Source organism: Gorilla gorilla, chromosome 4 (genome assembly GCF_029281585.2).
Source record: "Gorilla gorilla gorilla isolate KB3781 chromosome 4, NHGRI_mGorGor1-v2.1_pri, whole genome shotgun sequence".
NCBI lineage: Eukaryota > Metazoa > Chordata > Mammalia > Primates > Hominidae > Gorilla > Gorilla gorilla.
The window spans coordinates 31,074,833-31,092,317 of NC_073228.2; the positions used below are offsets into that span (position 1 = coordinate 31,074,833).

The 17,485-nt window shown below is 35.4% G+C and overlaps 1 protein-coding gene across 9 annotated transcripts in view; it reads right to left on the minus strand.

Moving 5' to 3' along the window:
* Window positions 1–17,485, minus strand: part of BCAS3 (BCAS3 microtubule associated cell migration factor) — a 709,394-nt gene that overhangs the window by 472,044 nt on the left and 219,865 nt on the right. For all 9 annotated transcript variants that reach the window (XM_019027610.4, XM_019027611.4, XM_019027606.4 and 6 more), the window contains exon 12: window positions 9,964–10,134. In XM_019027610.4, the coding sequence (XP_018883155.1) occupies window positions 9,964–10,134 (171 nt within the window). The remainder of the gene's footprint in view (window positions 1–9,963; window positions 10,135–17,485) is intronic.

Genomic DNA, 17,485 nt, shown 5'->3' on the forward strand with positions numbered 1-17,485 from the left:
CTGCCTGCCTCGGCCTCCCAAAGTGCTGGGATTACAGGCATGAGCCACCAGGCCCAGCCAGTTTTTGACTTTTTAATAACAGCCATTCTGACTGGTGTTAAGGTGGCATCTCATGTGGCTTTGATTAGCATTTCCCTGATGATGAGAGGTGATGAGCATTTTTCCATATGTTTGTTGGCCCATACGTATGTCTTCTTTTAAGAAGTGTATGTGTGTCCTTTGCCCATTTTTAATGGGGTTATTTGTTCTTGTTGATTTAAGTTCCTTACAGATGCTGGATATTAGACCTTTATCAGGTCTAATATTTGCAAACATTAAATTTGCAAAATCTAAATTTGCAAACATTTTCTCCTATTAAGTAGTTGTCTGTTTGCTCTGTTGATAGTTTCTTTTGCTGTGCAGAAGCTCTTTAGTTTAATCAGGTATCATTTGTCAATATTTGTTTTGGGTTGCAATCGCTTTTGGGGACTCAGCCAAAAATTCTTTACCAAAGCAGATGTCAAAAAGGGTATTTCCTAGGTTTTCGTCTATGATTTTTAGTTTGAGGTCTTACATTAAAATTTTTAAAGCATATGATATATTTTTTACCATCTTTTTATTTTCAAACAAGTGGCCTTTGAATCTGAAGCAATTTGGGTCTGATACATTTGCCATTAATATATTGTTGGTATAACTGTGTATATTTATATGTCTTAGGTGTTTGTTGTTCGTCCTATCTTCTTTTGTGTTTAGAAAATATTTTTAGCATTAATATTTTAAGTCCTCTGTTACTTTTTCTGAGTAATTTCTTAGTGGTAGTTGGAGGGATTACAATATGCATATTAACTTATCATCTATTTCAGGTTAATATTGATTAAATTCCAGTAAAATACAGCTCATTGATTGAATATACTGGCATCTGCTACCTACTCCTTTGAGTTATTATCTTCCTATGTATTACCAATTTAAAAATACCTTGTCATTATTTAAAAAAAAAAAAACACAGGAAAAAGCCTTCCCCTATGAAAGCCAATTTTAAAAATTAGAAGTGGGCCGGGCACGGTGGCTCACGCCTATAATCCCAGCACTTTGGGAGGCCAAGGCGGGTGGATCACGAGCTCAAGAGATCGAGACCATCCTGGCCAACATGGTGAAACCTCGTCTCTATTAAAAACACAAAAATTAGCTGGGCGTGGTGGCACACACCTGTAGTCCCAGATACTCGGGAGGCTGAGCAGAAGAATCACTTAAACCTGGGAGGCAGAGGTTGCAGTGAACTGAGATCGCACCACTGCACCACTCCAACCTGGCAACAGATCGAGACTTCGTCTCAAGAAAAAAAAAATTAGAAGTGTTATACCTGATGCACAGACATCAATGAAAGGACACAAGAAATATGAAAAAGCAAGGAAATATGACACCTCCAAAGAAACACAATCCTCCAACAATAGGTTTTAACCCCCCCAAAAAATGTATAAAATGCCTGAAAAAGAATTGAAAAATAATGATATTAAAGAAGCCCAGTGAGATACAAGCAGACACAGACAACATTACAAAGAAATTAGAAAAACAATTCAGGATATGAAAAAGAAATTCACCAAAGAGATAGATCTCATAAGAAAGAACCAAACAGAAATCCATAAACTGAATAACTCAATGAATGACATAAAAATACAAGTGAGTCCAGGTGCAGTGGCTCACGCCTGTAATCCCAGCACTTTGGGAGGCTGAGGCGGGTGGATCACGAGGTCAGGAGATTGGGACCATCCTGGCTAACACGAGACCATCCTGGCTAACATGGTGAAACTCCGTCTCTACTAAAAAATACACAAAATTAGTTGGGCATGGTGGCGGGCGCCTGTAGTCCCAGCTACTCGGGAGGCTGAGGCAGAAGAATGGCGTGAACCCGGGATGCGGAGCTTGCAGTGAGCCAAGATCGCGCCACTGCACTCCAGCGTGGGTGACAGAGCAAGACTACATCTCAAAAAAAAAAAAAAAATTGAGAAGCTTCAACAATAGACTAGATGAAACAGAAGAAAGAGATTTCAGTTTGACAGACGGGCCTTTCAAACTAACCCAGTCAGACAAAAAAAAAGAAAAAGAAAAAAGAATGAAGAAAGACAGGTTGGGTACAAATGTACACTCAGATCAAAGGAATAAGTTCTAACATTCCATAGTAGAGTGACAACAGTTAACAACAATACCTGGTACATTTAAAAACAGCTAGTAGTGAAGACTTAAAATGTTCTCTACACATAGAAATGCTAAGTGCTCATGGTGATATATATCCTAAATACCCTGATTTGATGATTAGACGTTCTATGCATATAACAAAATATCACATGTACCCCAAAAATTTGTACAAATATTATGTATCAATTTTTTAAAGATAACCAAATGGCCAATAAGCAAATGAGAAGAGGCTTAACATCACTATTCCTTAGGTAAATGCAAATTAAAACCATGATGAGATACTACTTTGCACTCATTAGGATGGCCATTTACATCAATAGGATGGCCATTATTTTTAAAAAGAAAAATAACTAGTGTTGGGGTAAGGATATACAAGAAATTGAGACCCTTATCCATCACTGGACATTCACTGGTGGGAATTTAAAATGGTCCAGCCACTGTGAAAAATAGCTTGGTAATTCCTCAAAAAATTAAATATAGAATTACCATATGATCCAGCAATTTGACTTTTAGGTACATAACCAAAAGTATTACAAGTAGAGACTCAGTTAGAAATGTGTACACCAATGTTCACACAAGCATTATTCAAAACTGGCGAAAGGTGGCGGGGCACGGTAGCTCATGCTTGTAATCCCAGCACTTTGGGACACCGAGGCAGGCAGATCACTTGAGGTCAGGAGTTTGAGACCAGCCTAGCCAACATAGCGAAACCTTGTCTCTACAAAAAATACAAGAATTAGCCAGACATGGTGGCAGATGCCTGTAATCCAGCTACTTGGGAGGCTGAGGCAAGAGAATCGCTTGAACCCAAGAGGCAGCAGTTGCAGTGGGCCAACATTGTGCCACTGCACTCCAGCCTTGGTAACAGAGCAAGACTCCATTTCAATAAAAAAAAAAAATTGGCAAAAGGTAGAAGTAAGCCAAATGTCCATCAATAAGTAAATGGATAAACAAAATGTAGTATACACATTCAGTGGAATATTATGGAGCCTTTAAAAAGTATGAAATTCTGATATATGTTACGACAGGTATGAACCTTGAAAATATTATGCTAAGTGAAATAAACCAGACACAAAAGGACGAATATTGTAGGATTGCACTATGTGACGTACCTAGAAACAGGCAAATTCAAACACAGAAAGTAGAATGCTGGTTACCAGGGCCTGGGAAACAGAGTACTGGGAAGTTATTGTTTAATGGGCAGAGACTTTCAGTTTCAGATGGTGAAAAAGTTTTGGAAAGGGATAGTACCTGTACTGATAATTATATAACACTACAAATGTACTTAATGCCACTAAAATGTACATTTTATATTGTTAAATAATATTATATTGTTTGCATATACCACATTTTATTTATCCACCCATTCATCAGTTGATGAATATTTAGATTTTTTCTACTTTTTGGCTATTGCAAACAATGCTGCAAATATTCAGAGTTTTATCGTGGATATATATTAGTCATATAACTCTGTTTAACATTTTGGGAAGAACTTTGAAACTTTTACAAAGTGAATGCACAATTCTGACTAGCAGGTTAGAAGTGTCCCAATTTCTGCTTATCAGCCACAGGTATATCTTTTTCAAAGAAATGTTTATTCAGATCCATTGCTCATTGAAAATTAGGTAGTCTTTTTATTTTTTAGTTATAAGAGTTCTTCACATATTGTGAATACTGGTACCTTATCAAAAATATGATTTACAAATATTTTCTCCCCTTCTGTGAGTTGTCTTTTCATTTTCTTGATTGTGTCCACTGTAGCATAAATTTTGATTTTTATAAAGTTCCATTTATGTCCCCATTTTTTAAAATATAAAAATATTAAGTATTTCTTACACACACATCGGTCAACACACATCAGATGATGTTACAATTTCTAATGCAATCATCAAATATAACCTTATAAATTCATTAAAAAGGATATCTCACATATACCTTTATTTTTACCCACCCCATTCTTGTTCTTTCATTTTTGAAGTTCTAAGCCTTCTTTTATTGTCATTTCCTTGGAAAACTTCTTTTTGCCATTTTTAAGAGTTGATCTGTGAGTGATAGGTTCTCTTAGTTTTCCTTTTTCTAAGAATGCCTTTATTTCCCTTTCATTTCTGAAGTATATTTTCACTACAAATGGAATTTGGGGCTATCAGTTCATTTATTTCAGTACTTTAAAGATATTGTACCACTTTCTTCAGCTTCCATGGATTCAGTTGGGAAATCTGCTGTCTATCATACAGTGCTGGTGGGAATATAAAATAGCACAGGCACTTTGGAAAATAGTTGCACATTTCCTTTCTAAAAGTGCACTTATACAACTCAGCAATACTCTTGGGCATTTACAGAGAAATGAAAACATATCCACATTAAAAACCTTTACACAAATGATCACGACAGCTTTATTCATAATAGAAAAATGCTAGAAACAGTGCAAATGTCCTTCAAGGGGTGAATAATTGAACAAACTGACACATTCATACAATGGAATACAACAGAGTGATTGAAAAGTACAAACTACAGCTGGGCGCGGTGGCTCACACCTGTAATTCCAGCCCTTTGGGAGGCCGAGGTGGGCAGATCATGAGGTCAGGAGATTGAGACCATCCTGGCTAACATGGCGAAACCCCGTCTCTACTAAAAAATACATAAAATTAGCTAGGTGTGGTGGCGGGCACCTGTAGTCCCAGCTACTCAGGAGGCTGAGACAGGAGAATGGCATGAACCCAGGAGGCAGAGCTTGCAGTGAGCCAAGATCGCACCACTGCACTCCAGTCTGGGCGACAGAGCGAGACTCTGTCTCAAAAAAAAAAAAAAGAAAAGAAAAAAAGTACGAACTACATGCTGCAACCTGAATGGACTTCAAAGACAATATATTTAGTGTAAAAAGTCCATCTTAAAATATTACATAATGTATTATTCAATTTGCATAACGTTGTCAGAGTCATAAAACTATAGAGATGGAAAACAGATTAGTGGTTATCAGGAAAAAGGGATGGGGTGGGATGCGGGATGGTCATGAAATACAAAGAAGTATGCGTTGATGAAACAGTTTAGAACAGTCCTGTATCTTAACCGTGGTGGGGGTTACATGAATGTATACATGGGATAAAATTTCACAGCCCTATACATGCCCACACAAACACACCAATGAATGCAGGTTAAACAAATAGAGAAAACTGATTAAGACCTGTAGCCTAGTTAACAGACTGTATCATTGTCCATTTTCTGAGGTTTTTTTTGTTAACCCACATCACTCAGAAAATTTTCTTGTTTTGGTACTATACTATAGCTACAAAATACATCATCATTCAGGTTAAGCTGGAGGAAGTAAGATGAAAGGCATGTGCAACTCACTGTGAGTCTATCATTACTTCAAAATTAATAAAAATATAGAATATATTGCAAGCTTTTGAGCGGCTCAGTTTCTGATAAGTAAAAAATGGTATCTCAGTTTTAATTTGCAGCTTTCTCATTAATAACAAGTGAAGTTATGGGTATATTTTATATCATTTACATGTATAGTTGACCTCTGAACAACTCATGTTTACAAGTGCTGACCCCCTGCACAGCTGAAAATCTGCATATGACTTTCCCTCCTCCAATACTTAACTACTAATAGCCTACTATTGACTGGAAGCCTAACTGATGACAAAAATTGTCAATTAACACATATTTCGTATGTTATATATTACAGATTATATTCTTATAATAAAGTAAGAGAAAATATATTTACTGTTCATTAAGTGGAAGTGAATCAATTATAAAGGTCTTCAGTTTCATTGTCTTCACTACAAGTAGGCTAAGGAGGAGGAGGAAAGGGAGGAAGAAAAGGGGTTGGTCTTGCTGTCTAAGGGCTGGTAGTGACAGAGAAAATCCACATATAAGTAGACCTGTGCAGTTCAAACCCATGTTGTTCAATGGTCAACCATATTTTATTTTCTCTGTGAAATATTTATTTCTATCTTTTGCCCATTTTTCTACTTTAAACTTTATCTACAAGATTCCCTTTCCTTTCGTATATTATAACCCTACACCCTGTATGTTTCCTTCCAATACAATTGGCATTGAGTATTCAATTTGATGGCAATAATAAAGACAGAAGCCATCCAGCAAAAAGGCACATTAATCTTACCACTACATAAGATTCTTTGAATGTTCTCTTTATGGACTTCACAAATATACACAACCAGATACTTTTGGAAGAATCTTCTCCATTGCATCATCACCTAGCCTAAAACATTAAACCATTAATGTCAGAGATATTCCAGTATAATTTTCCTAAGACATGTAATCTTCACTCACCACTTATCACAGTAGGATGAACTCTTAAGTCTGTATTAACAACCTGACTACATTAAACAAAGCAGAGCCCATGAATTGATACAAGGTGGATAAGCCTTCATCACATGAACAAAACACCTCAGAAGCTATTAAATTATTATGAATAACACTTGTTCTCCAGGCAAGAAATAGCTGATTTATGTCATCATTCTGAAGCATTTTATTTCCATTAGAGATTTTGCCACATTGCTAACTTCAATTATATAAACGTGTAAAAAGCAAATTATACCACTTAACTTATTCTGGTCCAGAAATGCTTTTAAATAAAACATGAAAGTAACACAGATAAAAATGGATGCAAAGTCAATCAAATCCATTCCTCCTTAATACAGTTAACACACAATGATCCCATCACCATAAAATCAAACTAATCAATATGGCATCAGAAGGATGGTGAATCCGATTTTATATACTACAATTGTTAACACAAAAAAAATAATTATTAAAGGCTCAAGGGATTTAAACAGCAAAAGTCAATGTGTTATCAGCTTTTCATATACAATCTGAGTTGTATTTGGAAAAGGAAAAACATTACAGTTTAGGCTAAACATCAGCGGAAGGGGCTAAAAGCGATAAATCTAAGACATTAACCACTGCAGTTTTAATACAATCCAGCATAATCTAAAAACAGCCTGTACTCCAACTGAACTACTTATCAGAGACAAAAACATTTTATTGACAAAAAACAGATTCATGTTAATTAAAAGACAGACAGAATTATACTGCACAGATCTTGTTGCTTTAAAAATTATATATATTTTTTAAAATGTACATACTAATTCACCTTTTATTGAAAATCAATTTTCCTGTCCTCTAACAGAATTTTTTAATCAAGTTAAAATTTCAGAATATGTCATAAGTGGAAGATTGGGGCTACCAACCAGTAACAGAAAAGGTAGAATGTTCCATGTTGAACAACATTTAAGATTCTTAACTTTTAAAAGTTAACATTTCTATGATTCTTCTTAATAAACATATTTGTTTCAAGTGTTATCAATGCATTTATCACAGACAAATGAACTTTTGCAACTCTCTAATCTATAGTCCATTTCCATACTCCAAAATTAAGACTTCCTTTTTCAAGGTCATAAAAAGTTAATGAACTTAAAGAAAAAAATTAAACCACATTTTAAAACATAAGGCCTAAATGTCATGTTTTAATATAATTATAAATCCCCATACTTCCATTTAACAAAATAAATACATGAATTACACTTCTATTTCATCAAAATTACCGAGATAACATTTTCTATTTTGAAATAATCCCAAATCTCTCCATCAACAAATGCTAGATCTTTAACAGATGTATGGTCCTAGACAATGTTGAGGAGAGTTGTTACTACCCAATAAATGTGGGTGGCCTTGTAGGTGAATTAATTAAAAATCAAAAAATCAAAGAACAAAAGGAATTTTTTTACTCTAACACTCACAACACTAAAAGTTTATACATTTCATTTCAATTAAAAAAGAGAACATTTGTGTTTATCCACATCAACTAATTAACACAAGGTCATTAACGTCAACTGAAAAGTTTTCTAGCACTTCATTAAAAAAATACGAATCTGTAACACATTTGGCTAACCACAAAGTTAAGACAGGAGAGGCAGGGAATTATTACTCAGATTTCAAGTAAAATACAAGAGCCAAATTTAATAATCCAGAATTTCAAAGTTTTTTTGTTGTAATTACAGAAAAACTTTCTTGAAACGCTGTTAATCTTGCTATAGGAACTAGCATATAAGTAGCTGCCAAATGTAATTTTTCATCACAACGCCAACCCATATATACTGGAAACAGATTTTCTCAAAACATATGCAATATTTAAGGCTAATACCTTAACAGCTCACATAGTTTCTAAGCATAGTGCTCTGAATATGGAATTAAATATATATTCTATATAAAAACTAAAAGAAATTTTATTTCACCAATACTGCCCTACTCCTATCTCATTCTAGGAATTGATTCTAGATTGTATTTTTATATCAATGATCACACACTATCAGAATAAAAAAATTACCTTCCTTTAAGAAACGTATATTTAAAATGAAGACTATGACACAAAAGAAAATAGAGTTTATGAGTGCATGGGGGAAAAACAGCCCAAATGATACCTTACCAGCAAGATTTATAAGCAAATGTAACATGTATTTCTGTACTTATAATCACTCATTGTAAATGTTTCTGAAGCTAGATTTTTAAAATTACAGAACACTGTATCTGAAGATACAAGATTTTATAATAAGCTACTGCCATGTATGTATTCTTATATGCTACTTTAAGATTTCACATATTTTTATATTGATAAGAAAACATCTGTTATAAATTTTGATACTAAGTAAATTGTGTAAGTTGCAACTATTAATTAATTTGTTTATAAATTCCTCCAAATAGGTATGGTCCTGCCTTTAAAACAAAATTTACGTGGCCGGGCACAGTGGCTCATGCCTGTAATCCTAGCACTTTGGGAGGCCGAGACGGGCATATCACCTGAGGCCAGGAGTTCAAGACCAGCCAGGCCAACACGGCGAAACCGCGTCTCTACCAAAAATACAAAAATTAAGGCTGGGCGCGGTGGCTCATGCCTGTAATCCCAGCACTTTGGGAGGCCAAGGCGGACAGATCACTTGAGGTCAGGAGTCCGAGACCAGCCTGGCCAACACGGAGAAACTCAACTCTACTAAAAAATACAAAAGTCAGCTGGGCATGGAGGCACGCACCTACATCCCAGCTACCTGGAGGGCTGAGGCAGGAGAATTGCTTGAACCCAGGAGGTGGAGGTTGCAGTGAGCCAAGATCGTGCCACTGCACTCTAGCTTGGGCAACAGAGCAAGACTCTGTCTCAATAAATAAATAATAAAAATACAAAAATTAGCTGGGCGTGGTGGCACGTGCCTATAATCCCAGCTACTCGGGAGGCTGAGGCAGGAGAATCCGTTGAATCCAGGAGGCAGAGGTTGCAGTGAGCTGAGATCACTCCACTGCACTCCAACCTGGGCAACAGAATGATGCTCCATCTCAAAAAAAAAAAGAAAGAAAGAAAGAAAAAAAAAGAAATTTATTAATCTTACAATTTAGGTTATGACAAATGTCATTACACACAAAAAAGAAACAATAACTGAGTCTCTAGGGTGGCAAGTTAAGAAAAAAAAAGAATATTATGAACAGAACAGTATTAAACGTTATATAATTATTTATTTATGAAACAAATGTCCTCACAGATAAGAGAATCTCTTAGAACCTCGACTATACCTTCAGGTTTGATGCATTAATAATGTTCAAAACAGCAGGTTCTAACATGTTACTAATCATTTTTAAAGAAAAACCTCATTTGAAACAATCTGAATTCCTAAAATTCCAAATTGATAATCTCCTAGGCCAAATACATTTTGACTAATCTTGATCTTAGCCCCATCTTTGCAAGTAACACACATTGTATGCACCAAAAGTTCTTCTTACCTGGCCCTCTCCAACGGTTTCGGTGTCAATAACTGTGATGATGCCTGGGACCAAAGGACTCCGCCGTGAATTACTGTGGATGGCAACATCATCTTCTGTCACACCTGAAGGCAGTGTGCCTGTCAGCTGAGTCACCACTTTCCCTACCATTGTCAGGCCACTTTTCAATGTCTGTACAAGGAAAGGTAAAATGTATGACTTCACATCAGTATTTGGATTCTACATAGAAATATGCATTTTATTAATTTTCCTAATCATTATGTTAAATTATTTATTCTCTTACAATCTTTTATAGCAGTAAACTGTCACAGACATTCAGTCTGATTTTTAATGACCTTGAATTTTAATTGGAATATCAGTATTAGTTTGAGGGAATGGCATCAGTAAAGTCTCTAAAGTCACCATGGCAGGCATAAAGCCATAGTTAAAAAAATTAAAGAGCTCTGTTTTACATAAGGGTACAATTACATTTTTATAGAAGATATTTCTTTCATTCCCTCCTCTTAATGTATACATCTTAAAATCAATGACATAGGAAGAAGTAGAAACTATGAAATGGTCAATTCTTTGAAATATTATAACTCTAATTGTATACCTATTTCTAGTATGAAAAAGACTGAGACATTGGTAGAATACCTATGTGGAAAAGAATGTGCTTCCAAAGCAAATCTATGAATATGCTGTTATATAATACTGTATACCAAGATTTGGCATATGGAAAACACAATCGTTGTCCAAGATATTAATCACTGGATGAATGAAGTATCATACTAAATTAGTTAAGAGAGTTATTTTCTATCTGGTAACAGAAAACAATTAAATGTGGTGCTCCTACTATATTATTTCAATTAAAGATAACTTAAGATGTTTATAATTACATTTTAGCTCCATTTCATTCAAAACATATAAGTAAAACTAACTCATGAAATATTTTTTCTTCTATGTGAATATCCTCTGATTATCCTCATATGCATTAATAGAAACATTTTTCTAAATAACAAGTTTTTTCATCTGAAAGGAAGAAAGCTTCAAGTTTCTGAGTCTACAGAAAAAAAAATGAAAGGAAGAAAGCTAAAATAAAGACAAATACATGTGAGTCACACATTGCTGAAGAAGGGTATCATCATTAGAACAAAAACAGGCACCCTAGAATACTTAGATACATCAAAAATTACATTTTAAATAATATAGGTACATTTTTCCAATTCTCATGTTGTAAGAAAAAAAGTTTCATTAAAATATTTCAAATTAATCTTCAATGAGGTGACTATCTTTTCTAAAACAATTATGAAAAAAAAAATCCTTACCTAATTCTGGCACATGCTATGGCTAAATTTGAAAATATAAACTATTATATACATGGTATTTCAAATTTTAATTCATAAATAGTACACAAAGACAGTTGTGTATAGAGGTCTAAATGTGATGTAAGCAATAATTAGATTAAAGCTGAAAATGGGAGAAGTATTTTCCAAAGAAATGTTCTATTAAAATACCATAAAACTAGCACTAATAATAGATGAATTATTTTATGGTAGCTATGTTTCCACGGTGGCTTTTCTATGGACTAGGGACTGGTAAAGGCACTTAACATAAACTATGCTGATAGATTTCCTCAAATACTTCAATTTTATGAAAGAGAAAATCGAGGCTAGGGAAGTTAAGTAAAATGGAAGCTCAAACAGTTACCCAATGACAAAGTCAGAATTCAAAACTGGGACCATCTGTCTCCAGGGCCTGATTTTTACACTATCCTGTACTGCCTTGTAATCTATTTCGGTTACTACTTGTGATCTCACAGTTAATGAATACAAAACACAGATGTCTGAAAGGTGGAAAACAGGAAAAATTAAAATCCATAATAATATACTAATAAATACTTAAATAAAAATGACCAGCAAAGCTATATGCTGAATTCAAACAAAAAGATATAATTTAACAGCAGACTAAAACCAAGAGAAAGCCACAAATCAATTGTAACTGTTTTGTTTAGTGCTAAAAACTCAAACTCCCGCGATTATAAAACACATTAGCGTTCCTCAATTAGCAGCCAAACATTTCTTTCAATAATTCACAAGAAATGACTTACACAAAGTCTGTTAGAGTGTTGTCAAGTAAGCCTCTGAAGGACCAACAGAGTCAGGCGCCACAGTGTATTGATGTCAAGAGCAGGCCAGGAAGCCTGATTAACCTCTGAGATGCCTCAACTGATGTACTCACTCCATTAATGCTAATGGAGATGCTCCCACTTAAACGCAGCTATCCCTTTATCAAAGGAATGCCTTTTAGTTTTAAAGTCTTTGGTTGTATATCCTCCCCATTTGCCCCTGAGCCTATTATTTCATGCTCTTATACCAATGAAAAGGAATAAAACTAAAAGAACTGGAGCACATAAAAAGTGGAAAGTAATGTGTACCAAAGCAAACCACAACAGTAAAAGTTAACATAAGAGAACCAGGAAAAAGATCCACAGAGAGAGAGAAGACAGCAGTATATTTCATAGTCAACAGCTCATATTACATGAAGAGTGTCTGACATTTCCTAGGAAAAAAAAAACATGACTATTGATGGAGTTGTCTTAGTAGTGGACAAAAATCTAAACTCAAAATTTAAGTCATCAAATATGCAATTTGTATAGCAAGTTACAAGATACTACTATTTATCATAATCCGTTAACTATGCAGGGAGCCAGGGGTGTTAGAGAAAAGTGCTGGAAGTTTTCTGCATTTGTAAAGACCCTTGCTTTCAGGGTAAATTTGTTTCCATGTTAGCATCAAGCACATCTATGAGCACTAGTGTCCAGAAGTTAACTGATAATGTTATTTAACGGAAATCTAAATCACCTCACAGTAATTTGTCTCTCCAATTAATTTTAGTAGACAGAGTATATATATATCTGACTATTTTCTCAAATATATATGAAAAATTATAAAGCCTCAGCAAAAATTAGGAATAGAGAAGTATAACCTGGCCAAAAGGAGATGAAAAATTAGACTAAGCGTCCTCACAATCTGAGGTATCTACATAAAAATGTTCATTAAATCACTGATGAATCTTCACACGAGTACTCACAGAACTAAACTGTAGCTGTAAGACAGCTGAACATGACAGACTATAACGAAAGTGTGAGAAAATCCGTTATGACCTATAATTCAAATGAGCATGGTACTTATTCTGTTCTGCTGCAAGCAGATTTGCCGAAGGGTCACTAGTCATCTTTAACCTTTCCCATGCCATATCAGTTGGCCTCCCTATCCATTAGTGCTAATGGTGCTGCTCTCACAAAAGCTGTTAGTTGTCATTAGGAAGTTATCAGATAACAAGAGAAAACAGGGGCATTTTTATTAAATCAATTGACCACACTGGTAACACACATGAAAATAAGACAGTAATGAGGGAACGAGAAAATATGGACCAAGATTTTATAAATGTGTCAAATAATCTCATTTGAACAATTTCAATATTTTTTATCACTACCATAAAAAATTCATGACTCTCATATTCTTTATGAGAAAAGTCAAATTACTTGGAAAATCAAAGGAAAAAACATTAATAGCATAAATATTATGCAAGTTGTATTTGGAAATGCAGAAAATGTAAAAAAGATTATTTCCTCTAAGGAGCTCCAAGTACATATGCAATGAATATATTTATCCTCACAATTGCAGTGAGACAAAAAATTTAAGACAAAAAAATTAATAATTCATCCTTCTATATAACAAAGTGGTTAATAACCTCTATTAAGCCACAAGGGAAGCTGTCATCGGAAAGAGTAAAAGAGTAATGATTACACTTTCAGGGAAAGTGACTTAATAAAGTAACTGTAAAGTTACTTAAGTATTTTTCTTAAGGAGCACATACTACATGGCTTTTTAACATGCTCTCCATGTTGTATCTCAAAAAATATATCACCTAGAAATGGTTAAAAAATAAATAAGAAAATATGTTTTCTATTTTCAATAATGACAGGTTGGGGAAATCAGATCAATCTGATTTCCACTAATGAGAACAACTAGGAAAATCGAAGAGAGTATTTTTGTAAAATGCTGCTTGAAGGTACTGAGTTACAAAGTCAGAATCCGAAAGAATAAGGAAATCCAGACATTTCAGCTAGGCATTTAGGCCTAGAGGTATCTGGTGATTCTAGGAAGCAGGAGGTAGGGTGCTAAGAAACTAAGTGGTGTTTTTGATAGATGGAACTAGAAAATCATCTATGAGAGTCAAAGGCCTGCCAAATGGGTCTACTTGGTGACATTCCCTCCAAGCTTGGGTTTGAACATAAAGAAATATACAATAGAAGAGTCCACCTACAGCAATAAGGTGACCACAGCTATTGCAGGTGAACTTCATTCAAATAATCTCAATCCCTGAAATTGGATTATTATTCAAGACTGATACTGTCCCAGAACTCCACTGTCATCCCAAACTCAAAACTATTTTCTAAAAAGTTTTGAAATAAATTCTGGCAAACAAGTGATAATAGGAGTTAAAAAGAAATTATTTAGGCAGTTAGTGAGAGTAAGGGAGTCCTCAGCAAGGTTTTCCTTTAAATAAAAATCAGCCCCCAAATAATTTCTTTTCTAACAAAAAGCAGCCTGAAAGATCAAGCTGCAAGCATAGATAAGCAAGCTGGAAGCTTGCATAGGTGAATGCCAGCAGCTGTGCCAATAGAAAAGGGATATCTGGAAGTCAGGTATATTCAACCGAGAGGTTCCCTCTTACCTTTTCTTTGTAACCGCATGTGCAGGCAACATGGCACCAGCCAGGTAGAGACTCCATTTGCATAATAAAAGATTATGGTGGGATAGCCAGCCTCTACACATGCTATGTAAATGACACACCTGGTCCAACCAACCCACTACTCCCTATGTAAATCAAACATGACCTCCTCAAGCTCATCTATAAAACCAATCACATCTCGCCCCAGTCCTGAAACCCGCTCAGGCCCCCTCCCTCTGCAGGAGGAAGCTCTCTTCTTTCTTCACCTATGAAACTTCCACTATTAAACCCATTCCTTGTGTGTCCGCGTCTTCAATTTCCTTGGCATGAGACAACAAACTTCAGGTATTACCCCAGACAAATGACACCGCTTCACAAGGACTCAAGTCATAATAAATGAGAACGAGCACAAACAACACACAAGAGAAACGGACCCAAAAGGGAACCAGACATTAGAGTTATCAGAAACAGACTTCAGTATGACCAGGTTTACTGTGTTTAAACAAGTTTGATAATTTGAGAAAAATTTAAAAACCAAGAGAACCAGAAACTATCTGTATTTATTAAGATTTTATCAATGAATATATTTTCAATTTTATCAAATACTTTTTGTTCATCTATTGTGATAAGCATATAATTTTCTCCTGTTAAATGTGCAAATTATGCTCATTGATCTTGAGTGATAAACCAGCCTCATATTGTGGATTATCTCAAATGGATTGTGACACAATATATAGCGTCCTATATATTGAAGAATTGTGTCCTATATATTCTTATCCCAAGTGGATTGTGACACAGCATATATTGTGTCCTATATATTATACTATAATTATGTCCATATATTCTTATTCCAAATGGACTGTGACACAATATATATGGTATCCTATATAATGCTGTTTTTCTGCAAATATTTTATTTAGCATTTTTCACATCTATGTTCATTGATTTGGACTGTAGTGTTCTTGTATTATAATGCTCTTCTAAAGTTTTAGTATTAAGGTGATCTGGCTTCATCAAACCAGATTAGGCATAATCTGACTTTGCTTATTCACTGGAAGAGTCTTTGTAATATTGCCATTGTTTATTCTTAAATACTAAAAAGAATTCTCTAGAGAAGTTTTCTAGGTCTGGAGACATCTTTGTGAGTTTTTTAAAAATAACCCTTATATTCTCCCAAAAAGAAAAGTAAACAGATTGCAGTGACGCAATCATGGCTCACTGTAGCCTCGGCCTCCAATGCTCAAGCAATCTTCCCACCTTAGCCTCTGGAGTAGCTGGGACAACAGGCATGTACCATCACACTCAGATAATTTTTAAATTTTTTTGTAGAGACAGGGTCTCACTATATTGCCTCAGCTGGTCTCAAATTCCTGAGCTCATGTGATCCTCCCACCTCAGCCTCCCAGAATGCTGGTATTATAGGCATGAGGCACAGCATCCAGCCCTAAAGTGTTATATTAAACATAATTTCATAGTCTTAAATGTGGAAGACATGAGTATATGCCTCACAGTTCCCAATATTGAGGTATGAGAAAATGGGGAGTTTGCACTTTTTTTGTTGTTTTTTTTTTTTTGTTTGTTTGTTTGTTTTGAGACAGAGTCTCGCTGTGTCACCCAGGCTGGAGTACAGTGGCGTGATCTCGGCTCACTGAAACCTCCGCCTCCTGGGTTCAAGCAATTCTCCTGCCTCAGCCTCCTGAGTAGCTGGGACTACAGGCACCCGCCACCATGCCCAGCTAATATTTGTATTTTTAGTAGAGACAGGGTTTCACTATGTTGGCCAGGCTGATCTTGAACTCCTGACCTCATGATCCGCCCACCTCAGCCTCCCAAAGTGCTGGGATTACAGGCATGAGCCACAGCGCCCAGCCCTGCACTTATTTTTAAAACATCTTAAGTCCAGCCTCACTCCAGCATGTCCACAGCAAAACATGGAATGAAGATCACTTTCTTTTTATATAAGCACATAAACACATAAGAATAGCAAACAGGAGCTGAAAAGTTATCCTCCATTCCATAACTAAAAATTACTGAAAATGATCATAAGCTAAACTATTGTGATCCATGCGTATGAGATAGACAAGTCTAAAAGGAGTCTAATACTTGAGAAAAAGATCTCATTGTTGTATTTTGTGGATAAATGAGTAGACTAATACTGAAGATGTTTTCTAAATACTCTCTCTCAGCTCTTCATTGAAATAACCATCATAATTTTTCTATACACAATGGAGAAAAGTGAGCAATCTTTATTAAGATTTCTGCAATTGCTGGGTGCGGTGATGCACACCTGTAACTCCAGCACTTTGGGAGGCTGAGGTGGGTGGATTGCTTAAGCTCAGAAGTTCAAGACCAGCCTGCGTAACATGGCAAAACGCTGTCTCTACAAACCAGGCATGGCGGCATGCGCCCGTAGTCACAGCTACTTGGAAGGCTGAGGTGGGTGTTCACTCCTGCCTGAGCAACAGAGCGAGACCCTGTCTTAAGAAAAGAAAAAAGATTTCTGAAATCTAAAAACTCATAGTGCTATAGGCATAAAGAACTAATGGTTAATTCCCTTTTGGGTGAAAAATACGTAATGCTTCTCTCATCAAACCAAGGAACACATTCTGAAGCACATCATGTAAGCGTCTGTGATCAAATATGAAGTATTTTTGTATTTGTTTTACATAAAACAGTGTGACCTTTGATTCCCACTCTGTGGTTTGCTTTAAACTGTTGTTCTTTTCTGAATGGTTGTGCTTTCTATTATATGTTGTCATTTAGATTCACTCTGTCATTCCTATTATTAGAATTGTTTTGTTGT